This window comes from Toxorhynchites rutilus, chromosome 1 (assembly GCF_029784135.1).
Source record: "Toxorhynchites rutilus septentrionalis strain SRP chromosome 1, ASM2978413v1, whole genome shotgun sequence".
In the NCBI taxonomy this organism is placed as follows: Eukaryota; Metazoa; Arthropoda; class Insecta; order Diptera; family Culicidae; genus Toxorhynchites; species Toxorhynchites rutilus.
In genome coordinates this window covers 83,388,594-83,412,162 of record NC_073744.1, presented here as the reverse complement: position 1 = coordinate 83,412,162, position 23,569 = coordinate 83,388,594, and the positions used below count along the sequence as shown (strand labels likewise).

The 23,569-nt window shown below is 38.4% G+C and overlaps 1 protein-coding gene across 2 annotated transcripts in view; it reads right to left on the bottom strand.

Annotated features, from left to right (window-relative positions):
- The window catches only part of LOC129763516 (hemicentin-1), a 258,644-nt gene that overhangs the window by 73,175 nt on the left and 161,900 nt on the right, over positions 1-23,569 (bottom strand). For both annotated transcript variants that reach the window (XM_055762656.1, XM_055762657.1), the window contains exon 3: positions 13,127-13,468. In XM_055762656.1, the coding sequence (XP_055618631.1) occupies positions 13,127-13,468 (342 nt within the window). The remainder of the gene's footprint in view (positions 1-13,126; positions 13,469-23,569) is intronic.

The window sequence follows — 23,569 nt, the reverse complement described above, 5'->3', positions numbered from 1 at the left end:
GGCTAAAAAGGGTCCTTTTCAGGATCACAAAATTATCTTCAATCTAAAGAGTTTATTGTTTTGTTATCACTCGATATCCCCATCTTGTTCGGCTAAACCTCCCTGTTTAGCGATTTGTTGCCACTCGCCACAGCTTTCACAGTTGGAAAATTTCTTCCCATCCAGCTTTGTGACATGTTGTACAGTAAATTACATTCAATGCGACGTGCCGAAGCGCCACTCAGTATCGCATTGGAGGCGATTTTAACCTGTAATTGAACATTTGCGATGACAGTGGTACAGTGTCGATTTTCAATGTGGGGTCATAATTTGGATCTCTATGTTTACAAAAATGTCCAACTAAATAAGTCGCATTACATGTCCGTCCAATTAGCTAAATGTCGAACTAATTGTAACTTACTGTACTTTCAATCTGGAAACAATTTAAGAATGGGTGAAAATTGAATAATCAGGAAAGTCCCCAACTATCAATAAGCTCAGAACAACTGCCAAATTCACATACTCATCAGATCCTGGCAAACAAATGATGAAAAAATCAATTTGTGTTTTATTATTATTTTGCATAATGTTTTAGAAAGCATTGAACTGTATTTCCTAAACTCTTTTTTGGAAGGTTTAATGGCCCTGAAAAGCGCCTTGTTTTATGGAATGGTTCCAATTTAGAAAACTTAGTACTCGTGGTTTTGAAAAAAACCATTTCGAACGCCCTTGATGCCGCCTTGTTCTGGATTTGCCACCAAAGCAGATTGTATAAAGAACAAACTTTTTTCTTCTGCTACCAGCTGCCGTTTTGCGATTGCGTTTGGCACTCGCTACTCGCTGCAACTGCCTGTTGTCTTGATGTCCACCGAACCGAATGTGTTCTGTTCCGAATGCGGGTTTTCTTATCGTCGCAAGCAGCTTTGCCAGCTAACTGGATCACTTCGGCGGCCGAAACTATATAACGACGGCTAAGTGGACTGGTGCACTGGTACTAACGCGTCGGCCTAGCTACCCTTGCGGGGAATTCCAGATCAACACGGTTCGAGCGGGATTTTGCCTTTCCCTTCACTTTTCCTCCTTTACCATGTCCAGACATGGCTGCTTGGGTTGGTTTGTTGATGTGTTGTGATGAGAACCGATGTGGTGTACGGTTTGAATGAGAATGATCGTTACGGCAGCGGAGCGGGGATTTTTAAGCTGACTGGCTGGCTCGAGAATTACGCATGTGTGAGACTGCGACCAATTTTTCGTTCATTTTTTTCTTTTTCCTTTCCAATCGTGCTTCATTATATTTCGCTGCTGCTCTGGTTGCCCGTTTTGGTCGGTACGATTTGAGGAGCACAAAATGGACCAATCAAAAATGGGCACATAGTGCATTTTGACAATGGTTGATAATTCACAATTATTCCATTATTTATCTCAAGAAAAAATGAAATGTTATTCGTTATGATAGATGCGTAGATATATTTCCTATCAATTGATGCAAAAACCTTTGCGATCTATTGAGAAATGCTCGAGTTATAAGCGTTCCAAATCTTGCATTTTTTCCTACTTGTTCAGTGCCTATATTTCCATTTCACCCCCTATATCTTCCGGTTAGACGTAGTCCTACGTCAAAACTTTCAAAAAGTAATTTGATTGAACAAATTTTCCTGAAATATTACGTTTATTAAGCCTACAACAAAAATGATTCAAGGCTGTTGATTCGCAGCAGCAGCACTGTCAAGCAACTTGATTTTCATACTACCAGTTCCACCCCACAGCAAAGGAGTTGGACATCCTGAGGCACTTTGTGTCCGGCAGATATAGCCGATCTGGTATTTACAACATCCTCTCCCTGTGGCTCCTTAAGCCGGGAGATCGAAGCAACAGGCCAAACGGTGCTGGAGAATCTGGCCAAAACGGACGTTTTTTTCTGCGGAAGCTTCAGACGAGACCGGCCGTATCTGAGCAGCAGGCAATCACCCAGAAGAAGTAGCTTCAGGTGAAAAACTTCTTTCCGGCGAAAGAAGTGAAAAACTTCTTTTTCACTGGTGAAATAATGAAAAGACGAGACTTAATTCATGCTAGAATTCAACGAATGGCAGGGGACCGGGTCCGTTCCCCAGGAAAGCGATGACGTCGAATATATCATTCACATCAAGTTCTCGAAGAAGGTCCTTCTCTGACAGACGAGAAGGGAATGTCCAAGCCGCTTTTCTTTCGAGTCATATGGTAAACGGGGATCGAGTACGAAGTGCTTGCTGAATGTTACCAAGGTGACGTGGTTTTTCTGCTGTACCTGGGATCGGCCCATTATGCCAAAAGATCACTGGAGAATGAATAATGGATCGGCTGAAGATAAGCATTGTCTTGAAGATCTCCAACCTTCCCAACATCCCTCAGCTGCGACCGATAGAAAACTTTTGGGCGAATGGTCGAAATGGAGAGATAGTTGACTACCAACGCCACGGAAAGGTAAAAGAACACGTCGACATACATCTTTTCATCGGCCATGATTGAGGTTCCGGCCAACTCCCGTAAGGCCGCCCGGCGCTTCATTTGCGATACTTCATCAAACAACCCTGCCTCTTCCTGTCCAGTACACACTAGGTCTTCCGGTTTATTCAACTCGTTAAGTTCTGACCAAAAGGGACCAACGATGTACTATTCGTCTGACTCACGTTGGTCCCTGCGGATCAATAGGGGGCTTTTATAAAAATCATTTTCCAATTTTGTTGCTGTCGCTTCAAGTTGACACTCTCTAAACAAAAAGACGGGTGGGTAATGTCGGGGACATAACCGGAGTGACGTAGGACTATGCAAAGGGGACAGCTTTTGTTAAATATATATTTTAAATATATTGTTTTATTTTCTTCACCTACGTGAATACCTACCTATCTACCTGAAAAATGGATTAGTTTACTGTTTACTCTTTATGAATATGTTAATGGTTCTGAAAAGAACCTTTGGTGTTGTGTTTTTGTTATCACTCGATATTCCCATCTTGTTCGGCTAAACCTTCCTGTTTAGCGATTTGTTGTCACTCGCCACAGCTTTCACAGTTGGAAAATTTCTTCCCATCCAGCTTGTGACATATTTTACAGTAAATTACATTCAATGGCACGTCGCATTACCACCACTCAGTGCCGGATTGGAGGTAATTTTAACCTGTAATTGAACATTTGCGATGACAGTGGTACAGTGTCGACTTTCAATGTGGGATCATAATTTGGATCTCTATGTTTACAAAAATGTCCAACTAAATAAGTCACATTACATGTCCGTCCAATTAGCTAAATGTCGAACTAATTGTAGATTACTGTACTTTCAATCTGGAAACAATTTAAGGATTGGTGAAAATTGAATAATCAGGAAAGTCCCCAACTATCAATAAGCTCAGAACAACTGCCAAATTCACATACTCATCAAATCCTGGCAAACAAATTATGAAAACATCAATTTGTGTTTTATTATTATTTTGGATAATGTTTTAGAAAGCATTGAACTTTATTTCCTAAACTCTTTTTTGGAAGGTTTAATGGCCCTGAAAAGCGCCTTGTTTTATGGAATGGTTCCAATTTAGAAAACTTAGTACTCGTGGTTTTGAAAAAAACCATTTCGAACGCCCTCGATGCCGCCTTGTTCTGGATTTGCCACCAAAGCAGTTTGTATAAAGAACAAACTTTTTTCTTCTGCTACCTGATGCCGTTTTGCGATTGCGTTTGCCATTTGCCGTTTGCCGTTTGCCTGTTGTCTTGATGTCCGCCGAACCGAATGTGTTATGTTCCGAATGCAGGTTTTCTTATCGTCGCGAGCAGCTTTGCCAGCTAACTCGATCACTCCGGCGGCCGAAACTATATAACGCCGGCTAGGTGGACTGGTACACAGGTACTAACGCGCTCGACCTAGCTACCTTTTCCGGTGCAATTGGCGGATACACCTACGGGAAATTGCAGACCACCACGGTTCGAGCGAGATTTTGCCTTTCCCTTCTGTTTTCCACCTTTGTTGAGTACACGATGCCGATGCCGTACAACCACACGGGTTTACGGTTTGAAAGAAAATAAGATATTTTTTTGGGGTCCGCGTGTTTTATACTCTAGCGGTACACACTCACAGGATAGAGACAAATCGGCAGACTCAGCCAAAGGGGCGGGTCCAACGAGACGAACGAATGAGCGTTAAAAGGGAGCGATGGCAAAAAAATACATTCATTACGATTTGTTCGCTCGTTGGATTCACATACAGACTAAAAAGGGTCCTTTTCAGGATCACAAAAAGTCTAAAGAGTTTATTATTTTGTTATCACTCGATATCCCCATCTTGTTCGGCTAAACCTTCCTGTTTAGCGATTTGTTGTCACTCGCCACAGCTTTCACAGTTGGAAAATTTCTTCCCATCCAGCTTGTGACATATTTTACAGTAAATTACATTTATGCACGTCGCATTACCACCACTCAGTGCCGGATTGGAGGTAATTTTAACCTGTAATTGAACATTTGCGATGACAGTGGTACAGTGTCGACTTTCAATGTGGGATCATAATTTGGATCTCTATGTTTACAAAAATGTCCAACTAAATAAGTCACATTACATGTCCGTCCAATTAGCTAAATGTCGAACTAATTGTAGATTACTGTACTTTCAATCTGGAAACAATTTAAGAATTGGTGAAAATTGAATAATCAGGAAAGTCCCCAACTATCAATAAGCTCAGAACAACTGCCAAATTCACATACTCATCAAATCCTGGCAAACAAATTATGAAAACATCAATTTGTGTTTTATTATTATTTTGGATAATGTTTTAGAAAGCATTGAACTTTATTTCCTAAACTCTTTTTTGGAAGGTTTAATGGCCCTGAAAAGCGCCTTGTTTTATGGAATGGTTCCAATTTAGAAAACTTAGTACTCGTGGTTTTGAAAAAAAAAACATTTCGAACGCCCTCGATGCCGCCTTGTTCTGGATTTGCCACCAAAGCAGTTTGTATAAAGAACAAACTTTTTTTTTCTGCTACCTGATGCCGTTTTGCGATTGCGTTTGCCACTCGCCATTCGCTGCAACTGCCTGTTGTCTTGATGTCCGCCGAACCGAATGTGTTATGTTCCGAATGCAGGTTTTCTTATCGTCGCGAGCAGCTTTGCCAGCCAACTCGATCACTCCGGCGGCCGAAACTATATAACGCCGGCTAGGTGGACTGGTACACAGGTACTAACGCGCTCGACCTAGCTACCTTTTCCGGTGCAATTGGCGGATACACCTACGGGAAATTGCAGACCACCACGGTTCGAGCGGGATTTTGCCTTTCCCTTCACTTTTCCTCCTTTGCCATATCCAACCATGGCTGCTTGTGTTGGTTTGTTGATGTGAGGTGATGCGAAACGATGTGGTGTACGGTTCGGATGAGAATGATCGTTACGGCAGCGGAGAGGGGATTTTTAAGCTGACTGGCTGGCTCGAGAATTACGCATGTGTGAGACTGCGACCAATGTTTCCCTCATTTTTTTCTTTTTCCTTTCCAATCGTGCTTCATTCTATTTCGCTGCTGCTCTGGTTGCCCGTTTTGGTCGGTACGATTTGAGGAGCACAAAATGGACCAATCAAAAATGGGCACATAGTGTATTTGGACAATGCTTGATATTTCACAATTATTCAATTATTTATCTCAAGAAAAATGAAATGTTATTCGTTATGATAGATGCGTAGATATATTTCCTATCAATTGATGCAAAAACCTTTGCGATCTATTGAGAAATGCTCGAGTTATAAGCGTTCCAAATCTTGCATTTTTTCCTACTTGTTCAGTGCCTAGATTTCCATTTCACCCCCTATATCTTCCGGTTAGACGTAGTCCTACGTCAAAAGCCCAATGTCGGTGCGATGAAACCAGCTCAATGTATTAATATTTGGATGCATTAGAAGCGCTCTTGGACAGTCTGTCAAATAAAAGTTTCATTTTGAGGTTCATCCATTGAAGAAAATCAACAAGATCAAATCGAAATATTGAAATATATTGATATCGCGGGACATTTTCGTTCCTTTTGCCAAATGCGGGACGTTTCGCGGGACGTAATCTTACGCGGGACATTTTGTTGAAATGCGGGACTGTCCCGCGTAACGCAGGACGTCTGGTCAGTTTACCTTGGATATTATGTCCGAGTAGTGCGGCTTGAATTTTAAAGCTGAGTCAAGCGTAATTCCGAGATCACGTATTTTTTCTACACGTAGCATAGGATGATGATCGATCATGTATGTAAACGTTATTGGCTTGAGTTTTCGATGAAATGTAATGACGTTGCATTTTTGAACATTTAGTGAAAGGAAGTTTCTTAAGCACCACTCATCGAAAGTGTTTAGCAGGTGCTGCAGTCGCAAGCAGTCAGCCGTTTCCCGAACTGTCATAAAAATTTTGACGTCATCCGCATAGAACAATCGACTACCTATTAGGAGGATCAATCCAATCTCGTTCAAAAATATAGAAAACAGCATCGGTCCGAGGTTGCTGCCTTGAGGTACTCCTGAGCTATTGGTGAACTTTTCCGAGAGATCCGTACCAATTTTCACACACAGTTTTCGGTTCGCAAGATACGACCTGAACCAACGAGTGAGCCTTGGAGATACTCCAAGCTTCTCAAGTTCGGCAAGCAGCATGTTATGATCAACCCTATCAAAAGCAGCCTTGAGGTCGGTGTACACAACATCCACCTGCGCTCCAACTTCCATATTCCTGAGGCAAAGCGAAACGAAAGGAACAAGATTCGTTGAGACGGACCTCTTAGGGTAGAAACCGTGTTGATCAGCAGAAATATAATTTTTGCAGCAAGAAAATAATGCGTCGTTTATTATGATTTCGAATATCTTAGAACAGGCGTTAAGCGATGTGATTCCTTGATAGTTTACGACGTTCTGCTTGTCTCCTTTCTTGTAAACCGGGAACATAAATGAATATTTCCAACGTGTTGGAAATACACCCTGCTGTATCGAGATATTGAACAGTTTCGACAGCGGTATTATAAATTCAGAAGAGCAATTCTTCAGTACGCAGGAAGGAATTCCGTCGGGACCAGCAGTGTTGTAGAATTTCAGTTTTTTATAGCAGATTCAACACAGGCTGATGAAATCGTAGCGATATCAAAATCAAAAATGTCTCTGGGAGTATCTCTTATCGCATCTCCAATCTGGATCGATGAAGCGGAGCGATCGTTAAAAACACTTCTGAAGTGCTCAGCCAGGAGCTTGCATTTTTCAAATGAGCTGCAGGCAATTCTGTTGCCCAGGTGAATTTCCAATGGTAGCCCATCCTCCTTCCGTTTTGTTTTCACAAACGAACAGAACTGTCTTGGATTACGCCGTAGATTGTCCTGAATGCGCCGTGTATACCTTTTGTAAAGGAAACGATTGTACGTTCGGTATTCCTTGACACTGACAGATACTGACAGCAAATATTTGGCAATAGAATTACGGGTGTTACAATACTTGCGAAGCGCTCTTGATCTCAATCGCTTCAAATGACGTAGTCGAGCATTGGACCAGGCAGGCTTCGGAGCAGGTCTGCTCAACGGTACACAGTCAGAAATTACTCGGCTCACGACTTCCTCAAAGTAGTTAACGGCTTCATCTATCGATGGACAGGAATCCAGGAACTGCCAATCTGCCTGGGCGAGTGAAAGCCTTAATGCAACAAAGTCGGTTCTTCGGAAGTCGAGCTCGCGCACTTCAGTGGTATTGTCGAAGCGGACGGGTATCGACAGATTAATATGAATTCCAAAGTTCCAAAGCAGGATGGTAGTTGTCAAGACCGATTAAGGGTTCGAGAGCTTCTGTAACAGAACATTCCGTGACTTCCGCTTCATTCACCAGCACAAAATCGAGGATCCGTGAGTTAATATTAGTAACTTTGTTGATTTGTATTAAATTATGCAGGCTGAAACCATCCAAGAGTGTACAGCAGGAAGCTGGGATGTTCGACCGAATAACATCAATGGTAGGATGATCATTATCAGAAACGTTCCAAATCAGCCCAGATTGATTGTAATCACCAAGTACCAGAGCTAAGTCATTCTGTTCTAGTCGAGATAGTACATCACCAATCGAACTGATGTGATTGTTGATACTGTTAGAATCTGATTTCCGGTCTGGAGGAAGGTACATCACACCGACACTTAATGATCTATGTGGTGTCGTAATTTTCACCCACAACTGCTCGAGAGATGTACAGACAGGAGTAGGATCGCGACAGCAACTAAGACGTTTTGAAACTGCTATCAAGACGCCACCTCCGTTCAGATGATTACGGTCGTTGCGAAATACTGTATACATACTTCCATAGTCGTTATACGAGTTTGCTTCTGCTCTAACTTAGTGGGAGTTGTAGGTTTAGAATTTTCGCTGCGACATGCACAAATCAGTGATTGAGACCCATCGAATGCTCCCAAATACTTTTGGAGTAACGACTAGCAGTCGTTTTTCTCGTAAGATCTGTACGCGAAGCATGTGGCAATTGTCATGTTATTTAAGTGCGGAAAGGCGGTGAAACAGAGCTACGAGCTGCTCAAACTTGGTTTTTTTTTCTTTCAATTTTGGGGATGACGATTTACTTACCTAAAATAACTGAAAAGTTCGAAACTACACTGTCAAGAAAACCTTCATTCTATAGTAGATGATAGTGCGTATTCGCTTTTGTGAAAAAAATTCAAGCGCGTTTTTAAAAAAATCGATTAGTTCAAAAATTGTTTTTGTGGCAAAAGTACGCAGTGGCTGTGGGGCAAAAGTTCGCAGCAGCGTTTTGCTCTCAATAAATTTATAAAATGTTTTCAACTAAATTTTTAACGGGACCCTCAAGAAGAAAACTGATTCGAAGAAATGCACTACAGAAATGCTCAAGTGGCGCGACAGAGGCTTCGGGAGGGAGTCTCGAAGCGTCGGATTGTGGCAGACTTCGGTATTTCTGAATCAGCTCTGAGGAAGAGTCATATCAGTAAGTGATTTATGATTTGGATCTTCTTTTATTGACATTTCTACTTCTGCTGGGATGTGCCAGCGAGCACCTAGGGCGGTTCAGACAAGTATTTACGAGTGAGCAGTCTAAGGATCTGGCGGAGCATTGCAGGGCACTGGACAAAACTTTCTATGGTATGACTCTCAAAGATTTACGGCGTCTGGCGTTTGATTTTGCGGAAGCCAACATCCTCCAGCACGAATTCAACAAAGTTGCAAAACTGGCAGGAAGAGATTGGGCTTCTAGCTTCATGAGGAACCATTGTCTGTCTCTTCGAACCCCACAACAGCGCAACGAAGCATCAGCGCTCTAAGGCAAGGTGTCGGAATCCTTAGAACAAAAAAAAATCCAAGATGAGGAAGAAAAATAAACAATTGCTTAGAAATAATTCAAAATGAAATTCAAATGAAACATGTTTTTATTTTTACCATGCATTCAATTCTATAACGGTTATGTTTCGTTTATGTTTATGTTTTCACAATGAACTTCAAATAAATATTGTTTTTTTCAACAATGAGTTTTAAATAAATCAAGTGAAGGTAACTATGTATGCATAAACTTGATCGATATAAATAAAAATGATTTGGTGTCCGTTCCTCATGATTTAACTCAAGAACTGAGCAAGAAATTATATCCCGCGATTATAGATTACGTACACAAAAATAATCTATGTTACTTTGTCGAAGTTAGTTTTTGTCTAGAGAATAACCGTCGAGCTCTAAATTCTAATTTCCCTGGACCATTGTTCACTGTGGTGCCGTCGGTGGTCAGGCGCTAGTTTTCGGGCGTAACCACTTCAGTGGTGTCACCGGACGCCAAAGTGTTAAAATTCGTTTAGAAAAAGTGTAAACTATTACATGGTTAAATTAAGTATTGAAGTATTCAGATTAATTTCTAGATGTGGTGGCTGAGAGCAGACAAACGACCGCAAAGGGTCGATGTTCCACAAAGTTGGTCAAAAATAGTTTTACCATCTTGTACCCATTTTTTTTTAATTTTTTACATGACTTCTATTTAAAAAAATAAAAAAAACATTAAAAAATATATATTTTAGATATTGAAAATTAAAGTTTTTTTTGTAAATAAAAAATGGGTGGGTTATATCTATGATATCACCGCAAGTTTGACGTAGGACTACCGTACTTTTTGTAAGCATTTGTATTGCATTCATTAAATTATCGATCGATGAAACAATTTTCGGATTCAACTGAATTCAACATTTTTACTTTGTAAGTAAAAAGTTTGAACAATTTCCATGTAAGATCAATTCATGCATTGTAATATATTATGTTTTTCACTACAAGTAAATTTGATGAACTTCCTTTTACGTTTGATATGATGCCTAGAACTACCAAAACATGTGGACAGAAGAATTGTCAAACAATCATTGTATTTTACATTTCTCGAACCGCGAAAGTTCATTCACCTCTAGTATTTGAAAGTACGATTTTCTCAGGCTTCTCAGTTTAGAAGTACGTTTTAGGGAGACAAATTCCGGTCTGTATATTTGCAATGTGGATTCCCCCAGGCATCTTTGTTTTGATACACATTTTTTGGGAACAAAAATTCCCCCGACTTATATGTATTGGCAAAACGGATTCCCCCAGTACATTGATTTTGAAGTCCGTATTAGGGAAACACATTTTGGTGTGAATAAAAATACCCCCTACTTGCATGTATTTGCAAAGCGGATTTCCCCAAGTACATATTTGAAGTTCGTGTTGGGGAAACCGTAAATCGGGCCAATCAAAACGAGGCAGTTAGGGCGTTTAGGTTTCGCTTAATATTTAACAGTTATTCAATTATTTATCTAATTAAAATAACATTTTATGAAATGCGATAGATGCGTAGAAATATTCCCAAGTAAAAAAGGACTAATTTTCTCTCTCGGTATATTTTTGACGTGGGACTACGTCTAACCGGAGTATATGGGGGGTAAAATGAAAACCTAAACACAGAACATGCAGGAAAAAATGAAAGATTCCGAATACTTATAACTCGTACATTTCTTACTGGATCGGAAAGATGTTTGCATCAACTCAAATTTTTCATTAGATAAACAATTGAATAACTGTAAAATGTTAAGCGTTATATAAACGCCCTAACTGCTTCGTTTTGATTGGCCCGATTTACGGTTTCCCCACCACAACCATCAAAACCAAGTGGCCTTGGAGAAATCGGCATTGCAAATACATGAAAATCGGGGATATTTTTGTTCCGACTGAAATGTGTTTCCCTAACACAGACTTTTTTTGTTCCGACTGAAATGTGTTTCCCTAACACAGACTTCGAATCCATGGAGTGTGGGGAATTTGGCATTGCAAATACGTTCGAGTTGGGGGTATTTTTATTCCGACTGAAATGCGTTTCCCTAACACAGACCTCAAATTCATGGAGCGTGGGGAAATTGGCATTGCAAATTCATGCAAGTCCGAAATTGTTTCATGCAATCAAAAATTTAATCAACACAAACACATGATTGCTAAGCTGAGATAGTCCCACGTCAACCTTGCGGTTATATTTGGTTTTTATTTTTTTTGAAATCTGAATTTTTAGTTCGATTTCATTTGAAATGGCACTAAAGTTACAACAGAATCACGCGTCAGGGCCACCAAAAATATTATTGAAGAGTTAATCATAAAATGTTGTTCCTTTCCAAGTTAATATCGAAAATGATAATTTGAATGCAATAAGTGCATAGTACTACGATAATAATGCGTTATATAATACATTTAGCAAACATTAGACAAATATAATCTACAATGCATTTAAATAAACCGTTTTCATTAACGAGCGACGAGAAAAATTGATTCCCTTCTAAATCAGATAATATATTGATTCTGAATAGATTCTGGAGAAGAAATTGTATTTCCGTAGAAATATATTAAATCCGTTTATCTACTGACATCATTGATCTAGCATCTCTGTAACTGTTCGTGTTCACCTCATGTCGAATTTATATTACCCGAAACATTCACTGATATCGCTCGGGTAATGAAAACTATTAAGATTAAGATTGAGCACATGCTGAATCCTCATGTGTTCATTTGCAATAGAAACAATGAGAATCGAAATTGTGATACAGACTGAACAGTATCACAGTTTTCTGCATTAATTTTGGAACGTAAACTCAACTAGAAAACGCTAGTCGTCTAATTTCATTTGTAATATATTGAGTCATTAGATTCGCAAAATACCAGAAGTAAACGAACACTACTGGATAATGCTATTGCATAGAGCAGATACATTATTTGATGATCCCAGTGACTCTCTTGCCCACAAGTAACTTTTACGGCAGCACTAGAACTCGTCCATCGGGAAACGGAAAGCTTGCAGAATGAAATCAAACAGGATCAATGATGCAGTTGTATCGGAGGGTTTGAAACGTAATAACAGACAGAATCCGGGTAAACAATTTCACGATAACGATGCTGTGGGTATTCTCCAAGGTACCAGTCAACCACAATGCGATATTGGTCATTTCCTAGCCAGAATCAGACTCCTGGAATTGTGCAGAGATATCTTCTATGTAATACACCTTTTCAATGAGAGACAGCAAAAACCGACTCTGATTCGCCCAGGTAAAACAACACAATGTGTGTGGGGTTGTTCTGTCTGAACTATCATCATCAATCTATCAGTTGCCTCAATCGTACAAGCAAAGCACGTTCGATACGATGGGCGGTGGATCGATAACGAACCGTTGCTAATACATACCATTGCATTTATTTCCCACATAATGGAGATATCCGCTTCCCCCCTGAAGCTATTGTTTATTTTCTTCTCAGTTTAAAGCGAATCCGCATTTCCTCGAATTAGATAGCACTGCTAGAGAAATTGTATACTTATCGTTCGGCAACAAATCTTCCAAGATATTGTTGAAACAACACTGTTCGGAAAAAAAGCAACCGAAAAATTAAATCGCGAAAACAAATTAGAGAAGCCGCGGGTCATCCGTGTTATTTTGCCACCCCGAGTTATCCCGGCGTAACAACAATTCATTGGAACGACAACAAGATTTCTTCCAATTCGGTACACATCCTTTGAAAGAGCGTATTTGTCACGAATTTCCCACTCTTCTGCATGTTTGATAATCGGAAAAAGCGAAATCTGAGAATGTTTTCATTTGTTTACTGTTTCGCTATTCGATTTGTCTTCCTTACCTACAACTGTGAAGTTAATTTTAACATTACGGGTTGGTGAGTTGCGGAAGTCCACCCGGCACCGATAGATCCCTTCATCGGTGAGTTTGAGCTCGTCGACCAGCAGCTGGGCCGGATGGGTAGTCGCGCGGAAGAATGCCCTCTTTCCGAAGTATTTTTCCGAGGAAAAGAGGCGTGCTTGAGCAATCTGACGGCCCCGGATGTCAAAGTTGTACAACGGCTCGTTGTCTTCCTCCTTGAACCAGAGCACCATGTAGACAGCATCGTCTCGCTCCAGCGGCCGGATATCACAGGGGAGGCTCGCTTGTTTGCCAAGTACGCCACTTACCAACGTGATGGGAACTGAAAACATGAGAGGAAAAGAATTAACACACTTGTAGGTAATTGAGGGGAGGTAAATAATGCGGATTCTATGATATTGCGAAAAGATTCTTACGAGAAAATTTCAACAGAAATCCATTTTGTTCGATAATTCAATTCAGTACTTATTTCCATCGAAGCGGCTTCTACAAAAGCAAACTAACCAGTTCGACCGAACGCAATGGAAACACATAAAATGATACTAATCATCTCTCGGAAACGCTAGCAACGCGCGATCACGCGAATTTCACAACTCCCTGCGTTAAAAATTAAACTTCTAGGAAAACAATTATCAGAGTTAGCTAATTTGTTTGTTAATTCAGCCGCAGCTAACCGCCATAAATCAAACACGAGCGCGCCGATGCCCGGGGAAAGGGCGTGAATTTCCGTTGCCGACTAATCGAACAACGCCGAACAAAAACCTCCATATTCCCAATCAATTGAATTATTATGTTGTGTTTACCCTCAGTGTGTTTTCTGGTTCTGGGTTTTATACGGTGTCGCGTTTATGATCGCTCTTTCCACATCTCTATCCGCACAAATTTGGGGGATCCTTTCCGGGGGCTGTGCATCGATGCGTGTGGTCAAACATTATTTTTGGGATAGAATTAGGAGTTTTGATTTTCGGTTCTAATAGCTGCTGTTAGGGAGCGTTCCGATTCCTGGGGAAAATGTTATTTAGGTGACCCACCCCTTGAAATATTATTATTTTTCATAGACCTTTTCCAATCGTTGTGTATATTAATTAGCAAATTATTTTATTATGATAGCATAAATAACAAATTGATGGTCTTTTTTTAAGTTATGAACAGTAATTAAATATTGAATAAACAAATAAGGAACAAACGCTCTCACAACTGATACATCGAACATATTCTGCACTATTCCGCTTGCAAAACAATGTGCAACTGAAACTGAGTGACAACCCAAGTTTTTTTTTATGTAGGACTACGTCTTACATTAAGGGTGCCAAATCAGAAAACAGGTCACATTTTTATGAAATAAAGATAACGTTAATAACTATTTTTGCTGCGAACGGATTTTAACGATTTGCATACCAATCGAATCGGAAATTTCTAAGATTTGTTTGATGTGCTATACATTATAATCATATAGTCTGTATATGGTTTAAATTGGTAATAATTCGAAGCATTCCCATTTTCTCATACATTCGTTCTGTCTATTTTTGTGCTTTCTCGAACAGAGCCGTCAATAATGGGCAACTTGTACAACGAAGGTCGAAATACGGCGATAGCGATAAGAGAATATTTGCGAAGTAAACTCCACACTTGCAAAGTATTACTACAAAGTAGCTTGCGTATAAGTATTGCATCTACTCTGAGGAAAATTCTCAGAATCTGTCTGTGCCCGAAACAACAAAGGTCGCATATTATGCTCGTTTTGAGCTTTAGGTTTCCCCTTGAGTTGTGAATGCGAATATTTCACTTGAAGTGCATCTGGCATTGCAATTAACACAACCATCCGAGCCACTACAAAGCAGGCGAAAAAAGAAAAGAAATGATTATAGGTCGCTTCTAGCCATCAGTATTTGGTTTTGTGTGTGTTGCTTGTTTTCGTTGAGCGAAACATAGAACTTGTTCATTTCCTGTACATGTGAATAGCACACCTTCGATACTTCTAGTTGCCATTCGTATTTGCTCTCATGTGCATTAGCTCTGTTCTGATGCAACCAGCTCCTAGCTTTGTTGACGGTTTTGACCGAGAATCGAGAACGAATTTTCATACAATGTTTATTTTCATACGATGAAAATAAACATAGCGATATAGAAAATAAGAATGCGATGTTTATTTTCATCGCTGCAACTGTGTGCATCTGTTATACGAGTGTTTGATACTTTTTGAATGGCAATGCACGGAAGATGACTGTCGTTAAATACTCAAGCAATGCGTGCATTGATATAAAGAAACAAATTGCGACATATAACCAATTAGTGCATTGTTCTCGCAAAAGCAAGAAAGAATCCTTGTTTATCGAAATGATTCTACAAAACCACGCAAGACATTGAACCTTTTCAGGGTCCCCGAAACTTTTTACTAAAGAGTTTTTTATGAAACTTCGACGTATTCACAAATAATATCCGAAATGATAAACCAAAAAAAAAGATTGCGTAGTCCTACGTCCTAAGCGGTCGTGTCTCGGATACTACCCTTCGAATTTTTTTAATACGAGCAATTATCACTAATTACAATGCCTGCAATAAATTTTAGGAATACCAATTTTTGGTAAATATACCGGCAGCGATATCTCAATAAACTCTTTTATCTGTGAAACCACAGTTTAATTGTCAGTACTGGTTAGGGAGAAAATGAATCCATCTTTTTTGACGTAGGACTACGTCTTTCATGAGGGGGCCAAATTAGAAAATAGGTCATGTATTGGTGAAAGTTCACGATAATAATTATGTTTTGCACGTTAATAACGATTTGCATACCAATCGAATCGAAAATTCTTCAAGATTTGTTTAATGTGCTGTACATTACTATCCCATAGTCTGTAAATGGTTGAAATTACAGAAAATTGAAATCATTCCCACTTTCCCATACATTTGTTCTGTCCATTTTTGTGCCTACCTAACCGTGCTGTCAATAACGGGCAACTTACGCAGTCGCGAGAATAGGAACAACGAAGAGATTAACGAAAAGATAATATTTGCGATGTGAACTTTACCGTTACACAGTAAGTACGCTGTTGCTAGTGTATAAATATTGCATCTCCTCTGAAAAAAAATTCACTTCCCGTTTGGTGGTCATCGAAGGAACATCGTTGCCGGTGAATGTCGAGCGAGAATGAATTGTCGTTTCCATTCTGATCATTTTGTGTCATCTTCGTTTCCACTCGAGTTGTGGGCTCGAGGGAATATTTCATTCGCTGTGCATCTGATGCGGGCGCTACACGATTCGTCCAACGTTCCACTCGAATGTTGGACTCAAACATTTGACTCGATGAATCGACAAATGTTGTGACGAATGTGCTGCTACACGGTGAAGTGAATGTTCGATTCAATGCAATCGGTCCAAACAATCGGCGAGTATTTGGATCGAATGTTTATTATTTTTATTTACCATCAATAACGCTTGGAAACTGGATGACGATGCGAGTGTTGAAATTGCTACCTTAGCAATTGTACTGATATCGGGCTGTAAATTGAAAATGCGTGAAATCAAAATTATTAAACTGCAAGATTTTGCCGAATATTTTGATTTCTATGAATCCATTTCATAGTTCCTTCATCTGTAACTTGTAAACAAACCAATCTGTCAAAGATAGATTCGGACGAATTGTGTAGCGGTGTATCGAATATCATCGAGTGTCGAATCAACGAATGACAAAAATCCTTTGACTCGTGCCACTCGCGTTGGAAGGTAATCCACAACGAACGGATTACCTTCTAATGCGAATATTCGACGCTCGACATTGGAGGCTCGTAGCTCGTCCATCGACTACACGATGCATCGAACCATCAAGCGTTCAATATTCGGGGGTGTTCGTAGCATCGTGTGGCGCCGGCCTGACATTGCAATCAACACATCGTGACGAGTCATGGCAAAGATGGCGTACTCATAATGTTTTTCGTCACATTATGTAAGGAAAAAGCTGGGCCATCATCGTCGGCTCACAAGGAAAATGTTTTTTTTTGCTGGAATGGTATGTATGATTTAGTTTCGCGTTTCAGTCGCAAAACTTTCTCCACCTTGGATGAATCTACGCAATGCAACAGCAATAATACTAACAAAAGAGTTTGTCTTGAGAAGAGTGCTGATAGATTATAGGTGTTTGGCTTTGTGTGTGTTTCTTGTTTTCGTTGCGCAAAACTTTCAATTTGATCATATCCTGTACAGATGAATAGCGAATCTTCGTTACTTTCAGTTGGCATTTGTATTTGATCTGCAACAGTAACGTTCCGATGCAACAATCTCTTAGTTTTGTTAAGGTGAAGGTGGAAGGAAGCCATTGTAGTAGCAGAAGTAAAACCACGTGTAAAAATAGGGTAAATAAATAGGTGTTTGTGAGAGAAGAGCAATTTGTTTCGTTTGTGTTGATTTTTGTACGTAAATAGATCAATGTACTTATCAGACTGTGTGGCGCTTCACTGACATGACACGAGAATACATTTGGAAAAAATTACAATTGAATACTGAAGTTTTTTTTTTATCTGTATTATAGTGACTTTCAACTCATTTGGCTGGTTCGTCACTTTTTCTTCCATTTTTGGAAGAATGTCGGGAGTGAGAATTGAACTCGTGACCTTTAGCGTGAGAGGCATGGATGTTACCACTACGCCAGATCGCCTCCTCGAATACTGAAGTTAAATGTATATAAATATAAATATGTATAGAAGGTGTATTTGCATATGAAATAAAATTCTGATTATACGCAAGCGTAACATGAGCAAATTTATAACACATGCAAATTGGGGCTCTTTTGGTATTCACAAGTTCTACCGCACAGTAACTCGATGTTGATAATTCCTTAATATTTTCCTTCGTTACTCGTATTGTTTTCACATATTCACGTTGGAGAGCCTTAACCCTTCTCTTCGTTGGCCGAGACATTTTGATCGAATGTAATACTTTTCCGTTTACTAATTTTGAAAGCATAGGCAGCCGTGGCAGTGTTCCGATCTCTGCAATACAATTTTTTTTAACCAATGTTAAAGTTGCTAAAACTTACATTATAGACCTATTAAACGTAAAAATAATAATTGTATTTTTTTGATTTTCATGACATGAAACGCTATGACTCAGGAATAACATTTTATTGAGTGGTTTTTATAGCTGTTTCGATGATATTGTCTGGCATCAGTGTCGTGAGTAATCGATTAAAGTTTGGTTGATATTACTTGATGGGTAGTGTGCGAAAACGATCATTTTCTTCACACTGTTTCGCAAAATTGTTGATTTTTGTGCGAGAGGTGAGGGAGGAAGATGAAAGAAAATGAGCGCCATTGTGGCAGCCATTTGTGGCTTCCTTCCACCTTCACCTTAGCGGTTTTGACCGATAATTAGAGAAACGGTGCGTGCAATGAAATAAAGAATCAAATTGCGACATATGACCATATGACTTCTACAGAACCAAGGATTAATGACTTATTCTTTTTAGGTTTAACGAGTCTTCACGTTTTCTTACTAAGCGAACGTTCGTGGGTCCAATCGATTACCCTTTGACTCTTTACATTTTCCTTTTACTATAAAATTATTTTCAAACACAGTTCTCGTTAAAGACTCTTCAATTACTTGCCAATAACATGTTTCTCCGTAGCATGAAATACATATTCGATACAAAGAATATGATAAAATAAATACAGCTCAAATCGGACAATTCTCTCCTCGAGTTTTTTGGCGATCAATTTTCATTTATATAGATAGAAGATATAGGACTGCGTTATTTCGCTTGAAAATTCATTTCCAATTTTGAACAAAGATTGATTTCATTAGCGTAAATATCAAATGGACTAACAATGCTTATCATGACGCTTAGCAACGCATTGTAGAACATATGGGAATTCATTTTTCTGAAATTTCCGACCTTCCTTCAGAGTTTTTTGAAAGTTTTCCAATTTTTCTCTCCGATATATTAATCTTCGGGAAGAGACGAATACAACAAATCGGACCATCCCTTCCTCGGGTTTTCCGCTTACCAAAATATTTGGCCTTCCATTTTTATGTATGTGGATATCCGAAAATATTAACAAACAAGTTAGAAAATAGAACGAATGCGTAGAAAATAAAACGAATGGATATCACATCCTTGAATTTTTTTGAACTACGTTCTATCAAATATATACTTTATTGATAAACTACATTTATATTATCACCTTCAAAACAAGCCTCTTCCGAAACAATAAACTTTTGTCAACGAACAATCTTGTTACCGAAACAATTTTTATAGCTGTATTAATTTCAAGCAGCGATTTTTTTAAATTTCTTCAATGCTGTCAAAACTAGTCCCACAAAATGGTTGTTTTTGGGTTCGGAAATAGGAAAACGTTACACGTGGCCATATCTGGAGAGTACGGTGCTTGTGCAATCACATTCGTGCCATTTTTGGTAAAAAATTCGTTCACATCATCTCAATCTTTTCTCATGCCTCTAACTTCAACCAAAAGATATATGACGAACAGTCTCGTGAAAAATATTTCATTCACGGGCTAGCTCTCACAAACTTAAACGACGATTTTCGAGCATCATTATTTTTATTTTGTCGATGTTTTCATCAGTTGAAGTCCTTGACGTAGTAAATCGTTCATTTATTCTCGGCCGTCTTTGAATGCCTTATACTACTTATGCACCCGTGTTTTTGACATAGTTTAGCTACCAAATTTATTCTGCATAATTTTCAACGTTTCGGCACAAAAAAAAGGTTAACTTGTTCTCAATGACGCAGCAAACAAACTAAATGACAGATCGTGCTCAAAATTAACATGAAGGATACTGACAGTAGTACTAACATAATAAAAACTAAAAATGTATGTCCTCTCCACAGCTTGTCCATCTATATTTGTATCAAACCGCTACTGTCTATAATACATGTCGATACTTCCATGTATTTTGTTTTGTTTATGTTCAGCTTTGGTCTTTTCCATTTCAGCCAGTCATCAAGTCAGAACAACAATGGCCCCAGAACACTTCCTTAAGGCACATCCAGATTCACTGGTTCCGCTGAAGATTTACAGTCTCTGTAAAAAGTTATCTGTGTTTGCCCATTGAGATAACTTTCAAACTATTCTTTTACAGATCCTGACACACCATAGTTGGAAAGTAATTCGAACAGTTTTCTCCGATCAATTGTTCCGAAGGCCCTTTTCAAATCAATAAATACAGCCAGAACTAATTTCTTTTCTTCTATAGCCTGTGACCATTTCAGTAGCAACAAATTGAGTGCCGTTTCACAAAAATGATGTTTTCTGAACCCAGATTGTTCTTCAACCAGAATTCCAACTCACTGTTCGGAACACAGTTACTCCATCTGGAGTTCAGTACTTTTGTTGTCGATTCGTGAATATTTTGCTGGTACCCTAAAAATCCTAAATTATTCATTCATGGGACCTGAGTTCTCGGAAGAAATTCCGTTTAGGTTAGATTAATGAATCCAAAGTAGTGTTCTTTAACTGCTTGTCTAATCCGACTTTGAACTAGATAAATGCGAATCATTTGAATGCTACATCCAAAGTTTCATTCAATGTAATATCCACCAACACTGGTGCAGCATCAACTCAAGCGTGAGGCTTCTCCTTCTCCTTTGTTTCTAAAAGGCTTCAAACTTCGCAGTTCATTCGCCTCTAAAGCGAAAGGCGAATTTATGTATACAGCCATTCCATGCCAAAACGATATAGTGGTTCTCAGATTTTCGTCAAAAGTGGTCATTTTGTTCTTTATTGTAAAATATTAGACACGTATTTTTTTCATCCTTTCGTTAGGTTGCTCATTTCCATTTTAGGGTGGTCCAAAAAATCAACTTTTTCCTCTGATTTCCAAAAATGACTTTTTTTTAACAATTCATAACTTTTGAACCTTTTTTTTTGGATGATCGGCAAATCAAATTGAACTAGCTTTATTAAAAAATGCGGATTTTGTTTCGTAATTATTTATTGTGGTCTTTTTTTTTGTTTTCGTGGCTTTGGACTAGAGGGTACCATATTTCTTTGATTTTTCTGGAAAGCAGGGGATATTTTCCATAACATATCTCGAAATCAGAGATGCCATTTTTTTCGTTTTTGAGATATCGTTTTTCAAAGTTGACCGGTGATCCGAAAAATCATCAAAAATCATTTGACATAATATGTAGACATAATATTGTAGTGGCAGCCATCTTGGATTTGTATTTTTCATTAATAACCATGTTCTACAAGTCAAGCCCTTTCATTTTATACCCATATTAATGAGGTTTAGAGAAAATATGTAGTCCGCCGCCACTACGGCAGCCATCTTGGATTTACATTTTTCATAAATAACCGTATCCTACTAGTTAAGCCCTTTTATCTGATACCCATATTAATGATGTTTTGAGAAAATATATAGTCCGCCATTTTGTACTGGCAACCATCTTGGGTTTATATTTTTCATAAATAACTTTTACTAATGAAGCCCTTTCATTTGATACCCATATTAACGGGGTTTTAACATAATATGTAGGCCGCCATTTGGTAGTGGCATATCTTGTATTTGCATTTTTCATAAATAACCGTATTCTACTAGTCAAGCCCTTCCATTTGATACCCATATTGATGAGGTTTTGAAAAAAATATATAGTCTGCCATTTTGCAGTGGCAGCCATCTTGGATTTGTATTTTTCATAAATTACAGCCATCTTGGATTTGCATTTTTCATAAATAACTGTGTTCTATTAGTCAAGCACTTTCATTTGATACCCATATTGATGGAGTTTTGGAAAACCCATATGGATGAGGTTTTGAGAAAATATGTGATCCGCCATTTTGTAGCGGCCGCCATCTTGAATTTTCAAGATCATGAAATACGCAGTTTTATAATGACTACAGAGATAAAGGTGTGTTCCACATTTCAGATCAATCGGTCAACAGAAAGAGGGCCAAATTTCTATTAATGCGGGTCAGCGCTACAGACAAAAACACGTTACAAACATACAAACATACAAACAGATTACAGGGCAAGCTAAATAAAACCGTTTGAAAACTCAGCTTTCCAGAAAAAATATAGAAAAATATAGTATATATAGTTGACCGAGAAAACTATGAAAAATCCATTTTTTTTGCAAAAGTAATATTTTTCCAAAGAAAGCTTACTCATAAACTTCAATTTAATAATTCGATCATCTGAATCGGTGCAGTAGTTCAAAAGTTATAAATTATGTTGTTATGTTAAAGTTATGATATGTTACGTAAAAATCTTCAGCTTTCAAGAAAAAATATAGCGCCCTCTAGTCCAAAGCCATCAAAACAATAAAAAACGACTACAAATAATATCGTAAATGAAATCCATTTTTTTCCAAGTTCAATATTTTCCAATAAAAGGCTAGCTCATTGCCGCCTTCAATTTGATATGTCGACTATCTAAATCGGTTCAGTGGTTCAAAAGTTATGAATTTTTGAAAAAAGTAATTTTAGGAAAACAGAGGAAAAAGTTGATTTTTTGAACCACCCTAAAATGAACAAAATGGCCACTTTTGACGAAAATCTGAGAACCACTATATCGGTTTGACATGGAATGGCTGTATAAGTTTATATATATATATATATATATATATATATATATATATATATATATATATATATATATATATATATATATATATATATATATATATATATATATATATATATATATATATAGAAAAATAGATTTCTGTCTGTCTGTCTGATTCTTTTGGACTCGGAAACTACTGAACCGATCGACATGAAAATTGATATGTAGAGGTTTTTGGGGCCGGGGAAGGTTTTCATGATAGTTTGAAACCCCTCCCCCATCTCTAAGGAGGGTCTACCATACAAATGAAACACAAATTTCTGCATTACTCGAGAATTAATCAAGCAAATGGAACCAAACACAAACTTTTGCATAGCTCGAGGTTTTTTGGTATGAGAAATGTTTACCATTAGGTATGACATCCCTCCCTCCTCTGGAATGAAGAGGGTTCGCATAATAATATTAAACATATTTCAACAAAAAATATTCCAACCAAACATGACAATTGAAAATTTTTGGGAAACTTTGAAGGAAAAAAGGAAAAATCGGAAAATTAAATTCCCATATGTTCTACCATTATATAGTGACAAGTACTGTTAGTTCATTTGATGTTTGCGCTAGCGAAATTGATCTTTCTTCTAGACTGTAAATGGAATTTAATGTGATGAAACGCACTCCTATATCTTCTTCTATCTATACAAAAAAAGGATAGCCGGATGTGTTGATAAGAGCAGAACTTGAGGAAGGAATTGTCCGATTTAGGGCTGTCTTTATCTATCATATTTTCTGTATAAAACATTTATTCCATGTAACGGAGAAACATGTTATTTACAAGTGGTTAAAAAATCTTGAACGAGAAAATAATCTGATATTATAATGATGAGTTTTGTTCGAAATACT